This window comes from Vanderwaltozyma polyspora, genomic scaffold (assembly GCF_000150035.1).
Source record: "Vanderwaltozyma polyspora DSM 70294 KpolScaffold1050 genomic scaffold, whole genome shotgun sequence".
Classification (NCBI taxonomy): Eukaryota; Fungi; Ascomycota; class Saccharomycetes; order Saccharomycetales; family Saccharomycetaceae; genus Vanderwaltozyma; species Vanderwaltozyma polyspora.
The window spans coordinates 53,286-67,178 of NW_001834691.1; the positions used below are offsets into that span (position 1 = coordinate 53,286).

At 35.4% G+C, this 13,893-nt stretch overlaps 7 protein-coding genes across 7 annotated transcripts; 5 read left to right on the top strand and 2 right to left on the bottom strand.

Moving 5' to 3' along the window:
• Positions 1–91: 91 nt before the first annotated feature.
• VAM7 (Vam7p) lies at positions 92–1,204 on the bottom strand (the record flags this gene model as incomplete). The annotated part of the gene is made up of 1 exon (XM_001646972.1): positions 92–1,204. The coding sequence occupies one exon, from the start codon at positions 1,202–1,204 to the stop codon at positions 92–94; it is 1,113 nt and encodes a 370-aa protein (XP_001647022.1).
• Positions 1,205–1,590: 386 nt separating this feature from the next.
• On the top strand, positions 1,591–2,886 carry SKI8 (SKI complex subunit WD repeat protein SKI8; the record flags this gene model as incomplete). Its single annotated transcript, XM_001646973.1, has 1 exon — positions 1,591–2,886. The coding sequence occupies one exon, from the start codon at positions 1,591–1,593 to the stop codon at positions 2,884–2,886; it is 1,296 nt and encodes a 431-aa protein (XP_001647023.1).
• A 970-nt stretch (positions 2,887–3,856) lies between these two features.
• Positions 3,857–5,560, top strand: MDM34 (ERMES complex subunit MDM34; the record flags this gene model as incomplete). The annotated part of the gene is made up of 1 exon (XM_001646974.1): positions 3,857–5,560. One exon carries the CDS (start codon positions 3,857–3,859, stop codon positions 5,558–5,560), a length of 1,704 nt encoding a protein of 567 aa, XP_001647024.1.
• A 340-nt stretch (positions 5,561–5,900) lies between these two features.
• Positions 5,901–6,488, top strand: Kpol_1050p24 (uncharacterized protein; the record flags this gene model as incomplete). Its single annotated transcript, XM_001646975.1, has 1 exon — positions 5,901–6,488. One exon carries the CDS (start codon positions 5,901–5,903, stop codon positions 6,486–6,488), a length of 588 nt encoding a protein of 195 aa, XP_001647025.1.
• Positions 6,489–7,603: 1,115 nt separating this feature from the next.
• Positions 7,604–8,677, top strand: Kpol_1050p25 (uncharacterized protein; the record flags this gene model as incomplete). The annotated part of the gene is made up of 1 exon (XM_001646976.1): positions 7,604–8,677. One exon carries the CDS (start codon positions 7,604–7,606, stop codon positions 8,675–8,677), a length of 1,074 nt encoding a protein of 357 aa, XP_001647026.1.
• A 489-nt stretch (positions 8,678–9,166) lies between these two features.
• On the bottom strand, positions 9,167–10,999 carry ARB1 (ATP-binding cassette family ATPase ARB1; the record flags this gene model as incomplete). The annotated part of the gene is made up of 1 exon (XM_001646977.1): positions 9,167–10,999. The coding sequence occupies one exon, from the start codon at positions 10,997–10,999 to the stop codon at positions 9,167–9,169; it is 1,833 nt and encodes a 610-aa protein (XP_001647027.1).
• A 1,711-nt stretch (positions 11,000–12,710) lies between these two features.
• Positions 12,711–13,655, top strand: Kpol_1050p27 (uncharacterized protein; the record flags this gene model as incomplete). The annotated part of the gene is made up of 1 exon (XM_001646978.1): positions 12,711–13,655. The coding sequence occupies one exon, from the start codon at positions 12,711–12,713 to the stop codon at positions 13,653–13,655; it is 945 nt and encodes a 314-aa protein (XP_001647028.1).
• Positions 13,656–13,893: the final 238 nt, after the last annotated feature.

A 13,893-nucleotide genomic window follows, 5' to 3' on the forward strand; every position in this document is an offset into this window, starting at 1 on the left:
CATATATATATGTAAATGTTTGAGTGTATGTGTATGTGTATGGTATGCTTAATAATTTTTGTTTGATTTAAAATACATTGAGTTCAATTTTTCATGAATCGTTATTGATTTGTCTTACTTGATTGTTTGCTCTACGTAATTTATGACCGGTTCCACTGATGTCATTATCCATCAGGTCTAATAGTTCATTTTGGTAACTTAATTCTTCATTTAACTCTATTGAAATATTTCTTTGCCTTTGTACTACTTGCTTCAATTGATGTAGTTCTTCATCCTGTCCCAGCATCACATCTTTGTGTTTTTGTAGTAATTGTTGGTTATTCATCTTTATTGTTTCTTCAGTTTCACCAAGTTTCCTTCTTCCAACCGATGGTTTTTTATAAGGTTTTGTAGTTTGTGGGAATAACGATTTTCTTAATGAATCCTCGCTATTATTATTACTATTGCTACCGTTACCACTAGTATTTCGAAGTTCCGATATTGATGATGGCGCAGTTATTGACAATTCATTAACTTCGTCTTTCAATAACTTTAACAAATTTTTATTTTTATCCACGTCAACAGTACTTCTGTCATAGGTATCTAGTGGGTTTTCTAATTCTATAAGTTTTAATCTCAATTGCATCAAATCCTTAGTTATATTGATCCCTTTATTTTTATTTCTCTTACACATTTGCAATTCATCTTTACAATTTCTATAAAATATTTCCCAGTTCATGGAGTCTTTTAAATCCAAAGATTCCACGGCAGCTGCCACACTATTGTTCTTCCCAGTAAGTTTTTGTTCAACATTGCTGCCATTACTAGTATAGTAACTGTCCCAATCGTTGCGTAAATCTAAAAACTCACTGACATAATCTGAATTCTTCCACTTGCTATCAAAGGAATCATTCAAAAGATCATACAGAAACTTAGATAGCTTCTTTCTCCTGGATTCAATCACATCAGGATCAATATTGCTCCCTACCCATATCACAAATAGCCTATCAGGAAACTCGTAAGGTATCTCAACACCAAACTCTCTCTCTAGGTTTTTCTTCAATTTAAAAAATTCAGAATACCGTCTATAAACCTTCTTATCATAATACTGAATAGACCCGTCAACACTCTTGAGAATAATCAAAATCCCATAACTAGCATACTTTGAATTAACAATCTTAACATCTTCAATATTGACCTCAACCTTAACCATGTTGCTTCTCATGGATAAATCCCTTCACACTAACCGTAAACCTTCCAAAAAAAATTCGAATAGCAAGCTAGAAATCTACTGAATCCTATCCCAGTAACCACAATTACCCAAACCTACTCTATCAACCTCAAACAAGCAACTTTTAAACAAAACCTTCTTCATCTTCTTATTAAAAAACCTTTAGGTCTCTAATAAACGACATATTTTTTTTTAGCCTAATTTTTCACTTTATAAGAAACCATTGAAATGAACCATCAACAACAACAAATAACTAACGTTATACTTACAAAGGTTGGTTATAGATGTTGATTGTGGTAGGTTTCAAGGGTCTTAGAAGTTGAATTGAGTATATATTAGTTTGGTATATTTGAATTCTGTGATATTTGTTTGGTCTAGAGATGTCAAAGATTTTTATTTCTACAGTTAATGTTGGTAAGGCACACGATGCAGATATATTTGGAGTTTCAGTGGTTAATCCATTTACTGTAACTTGTTCTGGTGATGGTAGTATCAAGCTATGGAAGAACAAGTTGCTTGACGATGAATCTGCCAAGGACACTGTTATTGAGGTTTTTGTCCACAAGACAGGTGTTCATCATTGTGAAACTTTGCATACTGTGGAGAAAGGTGGTAATGAAATCTGTCTTATAGCTTGTGTTTCCTTCTCTGGTGAGATATTTTTCTATTCAGTTGATGTCAAGAGTGGTAAGTATGAGAAACTGGACCTCCTAAATGCAGCTGAGAAGAAGAGGTCGTATTGGGCTGTGAAATGGTTCAAAAGTGAAGATCAGGTTGTTTGTCATAGATTCGCTGCCACTGATGTGAAAGGTAACACTTTAGTTTGGAGATTCCATCCTTTTACTGAAGAATTGGATGAAGAGAAAGCTATGAAACAGAAAAAAACTGATGAAGAGAAAAATGCCAAAAGAAGAGGTGAATCCAGTGGAGGTGAGATTGAAAAAGTTCCAAAACAAGAAGATGATGAGCAATTGGAAAATTTAGTGCTAAGTCCACATTTAGTACTTCAAGGTGAGATTCAACCTTCTAATCCTATTTTTGCTACTTGTGTTGACTTCTCAGGTAAGGGACTGATTGCAACAGGTTTTTCTAATGGTTCCGTTCAAGTTGCTCAATTGAGTACATTAAGACCAATATATAATTTTGAAGGTTTTGGTATTCAAGGTACAGATCAGAACAGCAACACAGTACGAGCATTAAAATTCTCACCAATGGGATCTCTTTTGGCTGTTGCTAATGATTCTGGCTCCTATGGTTGTGTCACATTATATGAGACTGACTACGGTGAACGTATTGGTGGCTTAACCGTTCCAACACACAGTACACAGACAAGCATCGGGTCATACGCTCATAATGGCTGGGTATTCGATCTATCGTTCAATTCCACAGGTGAGTATCTGGCAACTTGTGGCTATGATAGTAAAGTCAGAGTTTGGGACGTCAAATCGAAAGAACGTGTATCCACCATCAACTTATCGGCGGGTGATATCGAAATCGAAGAAGATATCTTAATGGTGGATGAGAACGGTGATTCGTTAAAGAATCCACCAGTGATGGGTGTCAGATACATCAACAAGGCAGTCAGAGGTGGAATGGGTAGTGAGACAAATGAAGGATTATGTTGTGTCTGTTTGGACAGAAGTGTCAGATGGTACAGAGAAGCCGGTGGTAGCTGAATTCGAAAAACCGATGATGAACAAGTTTATATTAGATCACAACAATACACTACAATTTTTGCCGGCCTTCCATCCAAAGAAGAAACATCGACAATATCTCTCCCCAAAGCTAGAGTCGACCTCAATTAGGTCACGAGCTAGCCTCAAAAACTGTATTAATTATATCACCGATTCGTATCAGGCTCAACAGATGATAAAGCAATTAATTCCAAGAATCTCAAAACATCCCAACAAAAAATTATTAGCATTATAAATAATATTTAATAATATATACGAACAAGAAATGCATATTTTTTATTCATATCATCCAGCTCATGGTATAATTCAATTATATGTCAACGAAACGGTACCTTATGAAACAAAAGGGTCAACGTATCTTGATATTTCTTGCAATTAGAAGGAACAAGGTTTTTGCCATATATATATTACAAATAGATGGTAATCAGGCACTTGAGACGCCATTTAAGCACTTCTAATGAACCAAACTCATCGAGCTCTTGTCAGTCATCCCATTCAAACCAATCATAGTCCATTATTTATGACGTCCTGTTACCCGGATTTCGTATTCTCAATATCGAAATTTGGAAGAGGAAGAGAGACGAGAAGCCCCATCAGTAATTAAAAAGAACTACAAGCCCATTGGATTAGTTTATGGTAAATTCATCAGTATTTCATGGGTTATAACGGTTAAGACTAATGGATCAAGGTCATTAAGTCTGCTATTAGTGGTTCTTATATCATTTAATTTATTGTTTTCGCTGAAATCAGGTTTCATCTGGCAATATACGATAGAATACTTCATTCTGTGTGTTTTGAAATAGATAGAAAAAGGTTTTAGTCCTAGATATAATATAGTAGAGTCCGTTAATTTGGGGTGAGAGGGAGTTGAGAAGAAACTAGATTTCATATATTAAGAGTTGTGTGCGTGTGTGTGTCTGATTTTTTTTACTCAATATTACTTTATTATAAAATGTCGTTCAAATTCAACGAAGAGTCATTTTTAGACAATTCTTTTAATGAAACTCTTAGGGAAAAATTGACAAAAATGCTAAATTCTAGAAAATCTATGGATATTAAGATTGATGATCATCTGAGTTACGCCAACAATCGTGGATCGACATCATGCTCGAATAATTTTGATAATTCATCTTCCATAAAAGCTAGAGATTCAAAATTGGATATTTTAAAGAGTGACGTTAAAGTTTGTGAAGTTAACTTTCCAACGATACCGAATTTAGAAATCTTGGATTTGGATGTGTCTGGTCAACCAAGAGCCTTGGCCAAAGGTATCTGTAAAATATCTTGTAGAGATGCATTGCTTCAAATACAAACAGAAATTGAAGCTAATTCATTGCTTCTCTATACGAATATTTCTCCCGATTTTACTACACCTTTGATGATTGCAAATGATACGTTCACTATCCCAATTACAATGACTTTTAGTCAAATTCAATTAGAGGCAATCACAAACGTGTTTGTTAAAAACAGCGGTGTTGGTATATCGTTCAACGATGTGTCGTTGGACTTCCAATTCGACTGCTCCATAAAGCTATTACAACCCCATATTGCAAAAAGGCTAAGGAAGTCGATGCAATTGGTATTCAAAGACGTCTTACCTAGCGCGCTATTTAATATGTCAAGATCGTGGTTTACTCATGATGGCTCGAGTTCGCAAACTACAACCGATCATTCTCAGGAAGAAGGATCTAGATTGATTAGATTGCATAGGTTGACCGTCGAAGATCTGGACTTACAAGATCTATCTCCTGTTAATATGCTGAAATTATCAACACTAACTTCGTCAAGACAAACTTTGTCGTTGCACTCCACAATGCCAAAGTACTTTTCAACAATACCAGGTTGCTTGGATAGACAAAATTTCCGTAATTTCACTTCAAGAATGCCCTGTCTTTCGAATTATGGTGGAGGTAGTGACGATGGAGACAAACATGTACCCCACATTCATAATTTGCAGAACAAGAATCTTCTCCCAGAGGAAGCGCTTGAAGAAAATGATATTGATTTAAAGGCAATTTTGTCAATACAAACTAAAATTTATGAAAGAGGAATCAGTACTAATAATGATGTTATTCGTCCAAGAAGAAGAAAGATTAGGATTAAGCGAGCTAAGAAGTCTATTGTAAATAAAGCTACAGAAACTAGTTCTAATCTAAATGCAGATTCGGAAATTACACCTGTATCTTCATCTCATAATGCAACCTCATCAGTTAACACTATTACATCTCTCACGACAAGTTCATTGGGTTCTACTGCGGGCAGCTCGAATTCCAAAAATACAAACAGATCATCGTCATTTACAAGCTCGATTATGCCAATAACTCCGTTGGCACAGAGTTCAATGAATAAGAAAGACGGCAATTTGATAACATTAAGACAAGACAGCAAAGTTTTGGATTCAATGAAATATTTCACCAAAATCCAAGACCTGCATAACATCCATGCTTCCTTTAACTCTTCGAGAGAAACCCAAGACAGCAACAATAGGTTTAGGATAGCGTCAGAGATGTTACCGACTAAAAGAGAAATCAGTCCAATTCCCACCTTAAATTCATTCATCGAACCTAACAGAAGGTTCAGCTTTGTAGGTTTGAATCATAAGACATCTCATGACAATAGTTGGAGTGTAGATGAACAACCACCTCCATATTATTAAGATAATAAAACAAAAATTGATAATAAACCTAAATTTAGAATACATGTAACGATATTGCATCAGGTCATTTTTAATTAAATATTTATATAGACTATAGATATAATTACCATTCACAATTGATATTTTATACTCATTACTCACTACTCATTATATTATTATTTTGTTACTGGTTGCTTCCAATTACTGACAGATTTCGTTGTTACAAGAACGTTAATTTAACGATTTTGTAGTTAAATGTAAATTTTAAAGTCATTGGAGTTTATTTAATACTAAAGTGTTACTAGAGTTCTTGAGATAAATAATGAAGGAAACAGTCAAAATATAAGAGACCAAGAGCAGTATGGACGCCTACAGTTTGAAGAAGGACAATAGGAAGAAGTTCCAGGATAAACAAAAGTTAAAGAATAAACATTCCACACCTAGTGATCGTAAATACAAGGCAGTGAAAAAAGCTGAAGAAGACAAAGCTGCTGAGGAATTAAAAGAAAAGGAAGAAGTACCATTACCAAGCAATTCAGATCGATATAACGAAGATGTATATCTAGCATATGATGGTATGAATGATGACGTTATAACTAATCAAGCAACCAAGACCTTGAAGAAAATTCTTCAAGAGCGTTCTGATAAATCTGTCTATGGGGAACCAGGATCTGAAGATATGTTGAAAAAAGAGCAGTTAACAAGCAAAGACTTGAGATCAATGGATATCGACCAACTAAATTCATTGTTGAAGAAAACAACAGTGAATTCAAATAGTCCAAGTTCGACAATTGGCAAGGACAAATCTGTAGAAATCGAACCCCAAGAACCCAATTTTAACGCTAGAGACACCGGGAAGAAATTACAACAACCTTCAAAGGAAAAGTTACCTTCTATACTACCCAATGCCCTCAATGAAGATGAAGGTTTCCTCGACAGTTTGATATAAGCCCTTCATATCATATCACCTAACCTCACCGCATCTCTTTAAACGTGACCCAGTTTAATATCTGCAAACTGCCCCATGAATGATGATGTTTGATATTGGGATGAAACTGTCGCAAGAGGTTCTAGCAAAATGAAATCTCCTGACTGGTAAGCAGCTCCTATGCATAGCATTTTTACTTCTGATCCTTAGAGTACACGGCCATGTTCATTTTGCTTGTTTGATAGAATGTGTAATTGATCTATACCAATAATCGAATATTTTGTAATGCTTCTCTGGAAATAAAAGAGACACTCTTGGATAGGAACTGCAATTGCAATTGCAGTTGTAGCTACAGTTGTAGTTACAGTCCCTGTCGCAGTTACACTTCCTACTATGTCATTCCAATCACGTGATACAAATAATCACCGTAGTTACCCGACATTCACACGTGATCACATAATCGTTTCTTCTTCCAGCCTAGGTGTGTCGTGTTTCTCCTTGAAATTTTCGAAAATTTGGCATCCCGTTGACAAGAGAGAGAAGAGAGTGTGCCTTTATAAGAACAAGTGAAAAATTGTTAAATGAAACCATTTGATACAAGAATTGTTTATGAATTTGATCTCTATTTGTTTGTATATTCTTTGGATTGCCTCATCAGCATCGTAACTTTCGTGTTTGGACTCACATATACCTGCATTTGAGTTTTTGAATCTCTCTAAATAGATATTTATATGCTTATTTTATAACTATTTATTTTTGGGAAGTTTGAAATTGAAATAAAACTCTCATTTGAATTTGAGATTACAAGAAATAAAGTAAAACAACAACAAAAAGGAACTTATTCCAACCATAGTAGTTATTCCTGTTTTTCACAGAGGTCTGTTATCACTGGAATTTGTTGTTATCGTTATTAAAGAAAGATCAAGAAGACTGAACTGTACCTTACCGCATATTTGTACTGGGTTTCTCTTCCCCTTTTCATTTGCTTTTATTTTTTATTTCGATATTCCATTTTATTCATTGTTAGATCTATTTTTATTGATTTAGGAAACTAGTATAAAGTTCTGGATTGAATTATTCCTTTTCCCACCATTACAGCCCCAAAAAGAAATAAAGTAGGTTAAAAAACACATAAAATGTCTACAGACACCATGTACTTCAATAGTTCAAGGCGACTAACTGTGCCCAACAAGAATAAGACCAATAAACGTCTAGACAAGAAAGAAATAGATACACAACGTAAGAATAAAGTTCGACAAGAAAGAGTTGATCAACCTGTCCCGACTCAACAAATACTTCCAAATGGTCAAAAACCTGATTTTGGTAATTCTTCTTTTACAAAAAAGAAGAATTCTCCTATTAAAAATGAATCTTCCAGGAAATCTCCTAAAAATATCCAAATAGATAATTTAAAGGAATCTGAAATTTTGACCAAAAATTTGAAAGATTTGCTATTGACAAATGTTACTACAACAAAAGAGTCAAAAGTCCAGGTGAATCAACCTATAAAGCAAAATATACCTTTAATGGGGACTCTTCAAGGCGCTTCCCCAATTACTACTCCTCGTATGGATCATTTATCCCTATCCCAGCCTTCTCCAGGTCCTATGCCAATAAATCCTATGTATCAAGGCGTAAACACATCTCCTTTGATGTTCAACGTTGGTTTGCCTATGAATCCACATGGTATGCCAAACCAACCACCAATGATGTATCATCAAGGACCAATGCCACCACAGCCGTATGGAAATTATACCTTGGCAGCACCAATGATGGCTTCTCATCCACAAATGAACCAACCAATGCCTCACAACCCAATGCTAGTTCCTAATCAATTTCCAGTTCAACAACAACCACATCCTCACCAATTTCAACATCATCATCAACAACAACAACAGCTGCAACAGCAACATCACCAATATCAACAACAACAACAACAACAACAGCAGCAGCAGCAGCAGCAGCAGCAGCAGCAACAACAAAAGGAAAATTTGAAACTTCAACCTGTTGCCCAATCTAGTGTATCACCAAAGAGGGATATGTCCTCTCAAATCGAATCAAATATTATGAACAATAATAATTCTAGAAGAAAGAATAATTCAAGAAGATCTGGAACTTCAAGCTCAGGTAGTTCCAATTCCTTTGCTGGTGCATCTTTTACCACAAATATCCCAAAGCTACAAAACTTGCCTAAGCCAAGTTTTACTTAAAGACAATTAGCAAATTACAAGATTTTTTTGTCAAGCTTTATTTTATATTTATTTTTTTATTAAAACTCTCATTTATTTCAAGGTTAAAGATGGTACTAATTTCAAATTTTTTTATACCAGTGCATTTTTTTGAAATTAGCTTACACATTGTAATTTCATCATATATATTCAATTGATTTTATCGGTATGAATATTTGGTTTTTTTTGCATTTCCAATCATTTTTTTTTTTTTTTTGCCTTTTTTTACAGACATTTTTAATTCAATTTATGTCGAATGCCAATACTCTATTATTTTGATTCAACTGAAATGACCTTCCTTTTGGGAAGCTGGTTCACTGAATGTATTATTTCACGATAGATCTATAAAAAATCTATATACCTTAAATAGATATACTATTCAACTAATATAAATGACAATTAAATTGATTAAAATTTATAACTAAAGTGTACAGAAATAATGAAATAATATAAAATATGTAATTAAATGAATCACAAAACAACCTTCTTGGCCAATTTGTTCTTGTAATCCAAAATAGAACCATCCCATCTAGTAGCAGTCTTGTCTTCAACGACGAAAATATCCTTTGCAATCTTGTCTAATAATCTGAAATCGTGTGAAACAACAACAACACCACCGTTGAATTCGTCAATAGCTTCAGCCAAAGAATCAATAGTTGGAATATCCAAACCATTGGTAGGTTCATCCAGTAGTAAGACATTTGGTTGTTCTAAAGCTAATAATGCGAAAACGACACGGGAACGTTGACCTTCAGACAATGTACCCATTTGAACAGTTTGACCTTCACCAGTTAAACCGTAACGACCTAATTGACCTCTCCAGTATTGGAAATCTTGAGAGATTTGAGGGTACTTATCACGAACGAATTCCAAAGCAGATTTAGTTAAATCTAATTGATCTTGGGAATGTTGGGAGTAAACACCTAATTTAACGTGAGTATGTCTGGAGACACGACCGGCTTGAGCTTGTAATTCACCAGTCATAATCTTCAATAAAGTAGACTTACCAACACCATTTGGACCGACTAAAGCGATTCTGGAGTCCATATCAACACCAAAGTTCAAGTTTTGGTATAAGTTGTTTTCTTTGTTACCATCGTAGGCAAAAGAGATATCATCGAAGGACAAAACTGGAGGTGGTAATCTTTCAACAGGAGGGAATCTGAAAGAGAAGACTCTGTCTGGAACGACAGCTTGGATCAAACCATCGGCTTCCATCTTATCCAAAATCTTTTGTCTAGATTTAGCTTGCTTAACCAAGTTGGCATAAGTACCAGCGGAAGCAATAAACTTTTTAATATGAGCGATTTCTTCTTGTTGCTTACTGTATTGTTTCATTTGGTTGGTTTCCAATTCACTACGGGTCTTGACGTAAGAATCGTAGTTACCACCGTAGGCAGTTAACTTTTGTAATCTCATATCGATCATGTTTGAACAAACACCGTTCAAGAAATCTTGAGAGTGGGAAACCAAAACCAAAGTTCTGTCGAATCTCTTCAAATATTCTTCTAACCAAACACAAGCTTCCAAATCCAAGTGCGCAGTAGGATCATCTAATAACAACAAAGTTGGTTTAACGAATAAAGCCTTTGCCAAAGCGACACGCATTTTCCAACCACCAGACATATCTTTGGTCTTCTTCAAGATGGTCTTTGCGTTGAAACCCAAACCGATCAAGATAACTGCAGCTCTACTTTCAAAAGTATCTGGGTCCATGGAATCCATCTTTTCATATATTGGTTCCAACAATTCAGATTCTGGGCCAATATCGATGATAATTTTTTCAACCAAGTCTTCCAAACGCTTCAATTCATTTTGAGCTTCAGTGACGACGTATTCCAAAGCTGACATCTCAGTTGGTTCAGCAGGTTCATCCAATAAGTAAATATCGATGTTTTCCGGGATTGGGTATTCTCTAGTGGCCAAAGCTTTCAAGAAAGTAGACTTACCACAACCGTTTTCACCTAATAAACCGTAACGTCTACCATAATTCAATTCTAAATTAGAATCTTGGATCAAAACTTTACCGTGGAATAACAAAGAAACAGCAGATAATTTAATATCTCTTGAAGTTTCCAAAGAGTCCAAAACACCGGTAGTGACACGATCAGAAAGACCATCTTTATCCTGTTGCAACTTTAATTTGGCAATTTCCTTAGCTGCAAGTTCAGATTCATCTTCTTCAGGAGACTTTTCCTTTCTTCTTCCTAGCTTTCTGACAGTCTTACCTTCAGCACTTTTCTTGGCATCTCTTTCAGCCTTTTTGGCATCTCTTTTAGCTTTTGAAGCGGAAACTGGTGGCATCTTGTTAAGTATAATAAAAATATACGATTCTATAGGATCCTTGGGTTCCTTTTTAAATAAAGATCCGATATACAAAGGTAAAATTTAAAACTTTAATACTCATCTTAAAATAATAACTGTTCTGTTCTTTCTTTATCTCTTCCAATGGTTAGCTGGTCTTTGAAATTTTTCAATTTTTGGTATGGCGATGAGTTTTTTTTCTTTTCGAAGAGACGATGAGCTGTTCGTCCAGAGTGATGAGGAGGGTAACAGCAATATGTATGGACAGACAGGCAGACCTTCACCGACACACAACTCCGACCTATACCTTCCCAAGGTAGAGTAAACTACATATGCTGTGAACCAATCCAACTTTCATCCGAGCATACCGATTGATTCTTCCTTAAAAGGTTTCGCCAAGGTTGCCCACGTCTACCCGACGACGTATTCCTCCCATAGCACCCAGAGAGAGAGTTCCACATCCATCTCGATATCCCAAAGTTCTGTTTCCTCTTCAAAACCTGACCAAAACTACGTCATATCATGCCGTACCAATCGCATATTATAATGCTGATAATGTAGCGACAGCATTCACGTCTATCATCAATCAATCCAGAAATACCTTTCGACCTGATTTCAGTTTCCTCACCAGAAATCAGCAATGACTACTGCACTGCAACATAGAACATCAGTTCGATTCCTGAAGGTAGCATAATTGTTCCGGTACTCTCTCCGTGCCCCTCCCCCTCCTCCCACCAATCCCACCAATCTGCACTCCCTACCACGGTCTCTCCCCCTTCCCTCACCAAACTGAGCTAATTTGAACCGATTACCTACCTGTCTTGTTGCTTACTGCACTCCCCATCCTTAACATTAACTAACCAAGCACTACAAACAACAATTACAACAACTACAAGTACCACCACTACAATCCGATTAATAATATCCACAAGGTTAACACAATCTCTCCCGATCAACCCCCTTCCCACCTGGGGAACAACTCATTAGTGATCCCATTAATAACTCTTGTTCATCGGTTGCATAAAGGAATAGAGACTTGTAGTTGTAGTTGTAGAGCAATCAATCAATCAATCAATCAAGCAAGCAAGCAATCAAGCATGCATGCAATTATTTAATCAAGCAATTGCTAGTAGCATCACGATTATAACTCTGCTCTCTATCCACATATGAGAAGAACCTATTTGCTTGCCCTGTAACTTCTTCAACTATATCCCTCCTTGCTAGGCTAGTTCAGTTTCGGTTCGAATCGATTCGTAGTTGACTTGTATCTGTTGGATGACTGGTTTGAGGTTATCATGACGAATTCACCGGATTTATTCTCTCCTTATTGTATATATCTCGATATTTCTTATTGCTCGCACTCTTATTGTAATGTCATTAAATGAATGGGCTTGGTTTTAGGTTTTGGAGGCTAATTTGTGATAGTTCTTATTGTTTAATATATGTCAGCATGCTTTCCTTGCAGATATATATGCTGTATTGCTATTATATATTGGATTGCCATGCATGTATATACCCCTTCAATTTGTCCTATACATTTTAATTGTTTACTAATGCTTTGGCTTGGGGCTTGTATAAATCTCATTTCCAAAATGACGCAACTTGGTCAAGTATTATTAATTAATATAAATAGGGTCTTGTTTGCAATAACATAAATTATTCTAAAGTTCATGCCTTCCCTTGTATACTAACTTTAGTTGGATAACGGTAAATGAAATATATACCACGGTTAACATTCCGTAAATTTATTCATACTCAAATTAACTCTCATACTCACATTCATCCTAACATTAATTATAAATTAAACCTTTACAATATGCAAGGTATCCATAAATCTGATTACAATTTAAACTTCAAACATCTAGTCCATAAGCAATTGGAATTGAACGAAGCTCATTTGGATTCTTTGAACTATAAAGGGTCTCAAGTTACCTTCGATGTCGACCCTGTTAAATTACCTAAACCTGATCCAAATCTAAAAGTGTTCTTCTTTGATATCGATAACACTTTATATGCACAGTCAACCCGTATTCAAGATCTTATGGTAAGAGCTATCCTCAACTATTTGGAAAATTATCTAGGTTTAGATCCTGATCAAGCCCAATACATCAATAAAACCTACTATAGAGAGTACGGTTTATTGATCAAAGGTTTGGCTTTGCATAATGGTGTCAATGCATTGGAGTACAATAGTATGGTTGACGACTCATTGCCTTTACAAAGGGTACTAAAACCTGATTTAAAGCTAAGAGATGTTTTAGAAAAATTAAAGAGCAGCGGTAAATTCGATAAGCTTTGGTTATTCACAAATGCTTATAAGAACCATGCTTTACGTTGTATTAGAATCTTAGGTATTGCCGATTTATTCGATGGTATAACCTATTGTGATTATAATCAATCTCCAGATAATTTTATCTGTAAACCTGATCCAAGAGCTTTTGAAAAAGCTAGATTGCAAAGTGGGTTAGGTTCTTACAGTAATGGTTATTTCATTGATGACAGTGGTTCAAACGTTTCTGTCGGTTTAGAATTGGGCATGCGTGTTATCCAAGTTGTAGAAGACCAAGAAGATGAAATTTTAGGCCCAACTCCAAAGGGAGCTATTGTAGTCAAGAAGGTTACTGAACTAGATAGTTCAATTCCAGATTTATTTTAACCTTCACGCACTATCTTCACTTTAAGTGAATCATTTTTAGCATTAATGGATTATGTTTATCAACAGATCCATCCAGCATTTTGCATATACGTAAGTATGTTGTGTAACTAATTTATAGTCATAGGCATTTATTAAAAAAACACATTCTCAATGTTAAAACACTTTCAAGTAAAAAAGGTATAGTTAGCTTTAAGAAAGTCTCCTGGACTTCTCATATTTAAATTTCTTGCTACCAAAA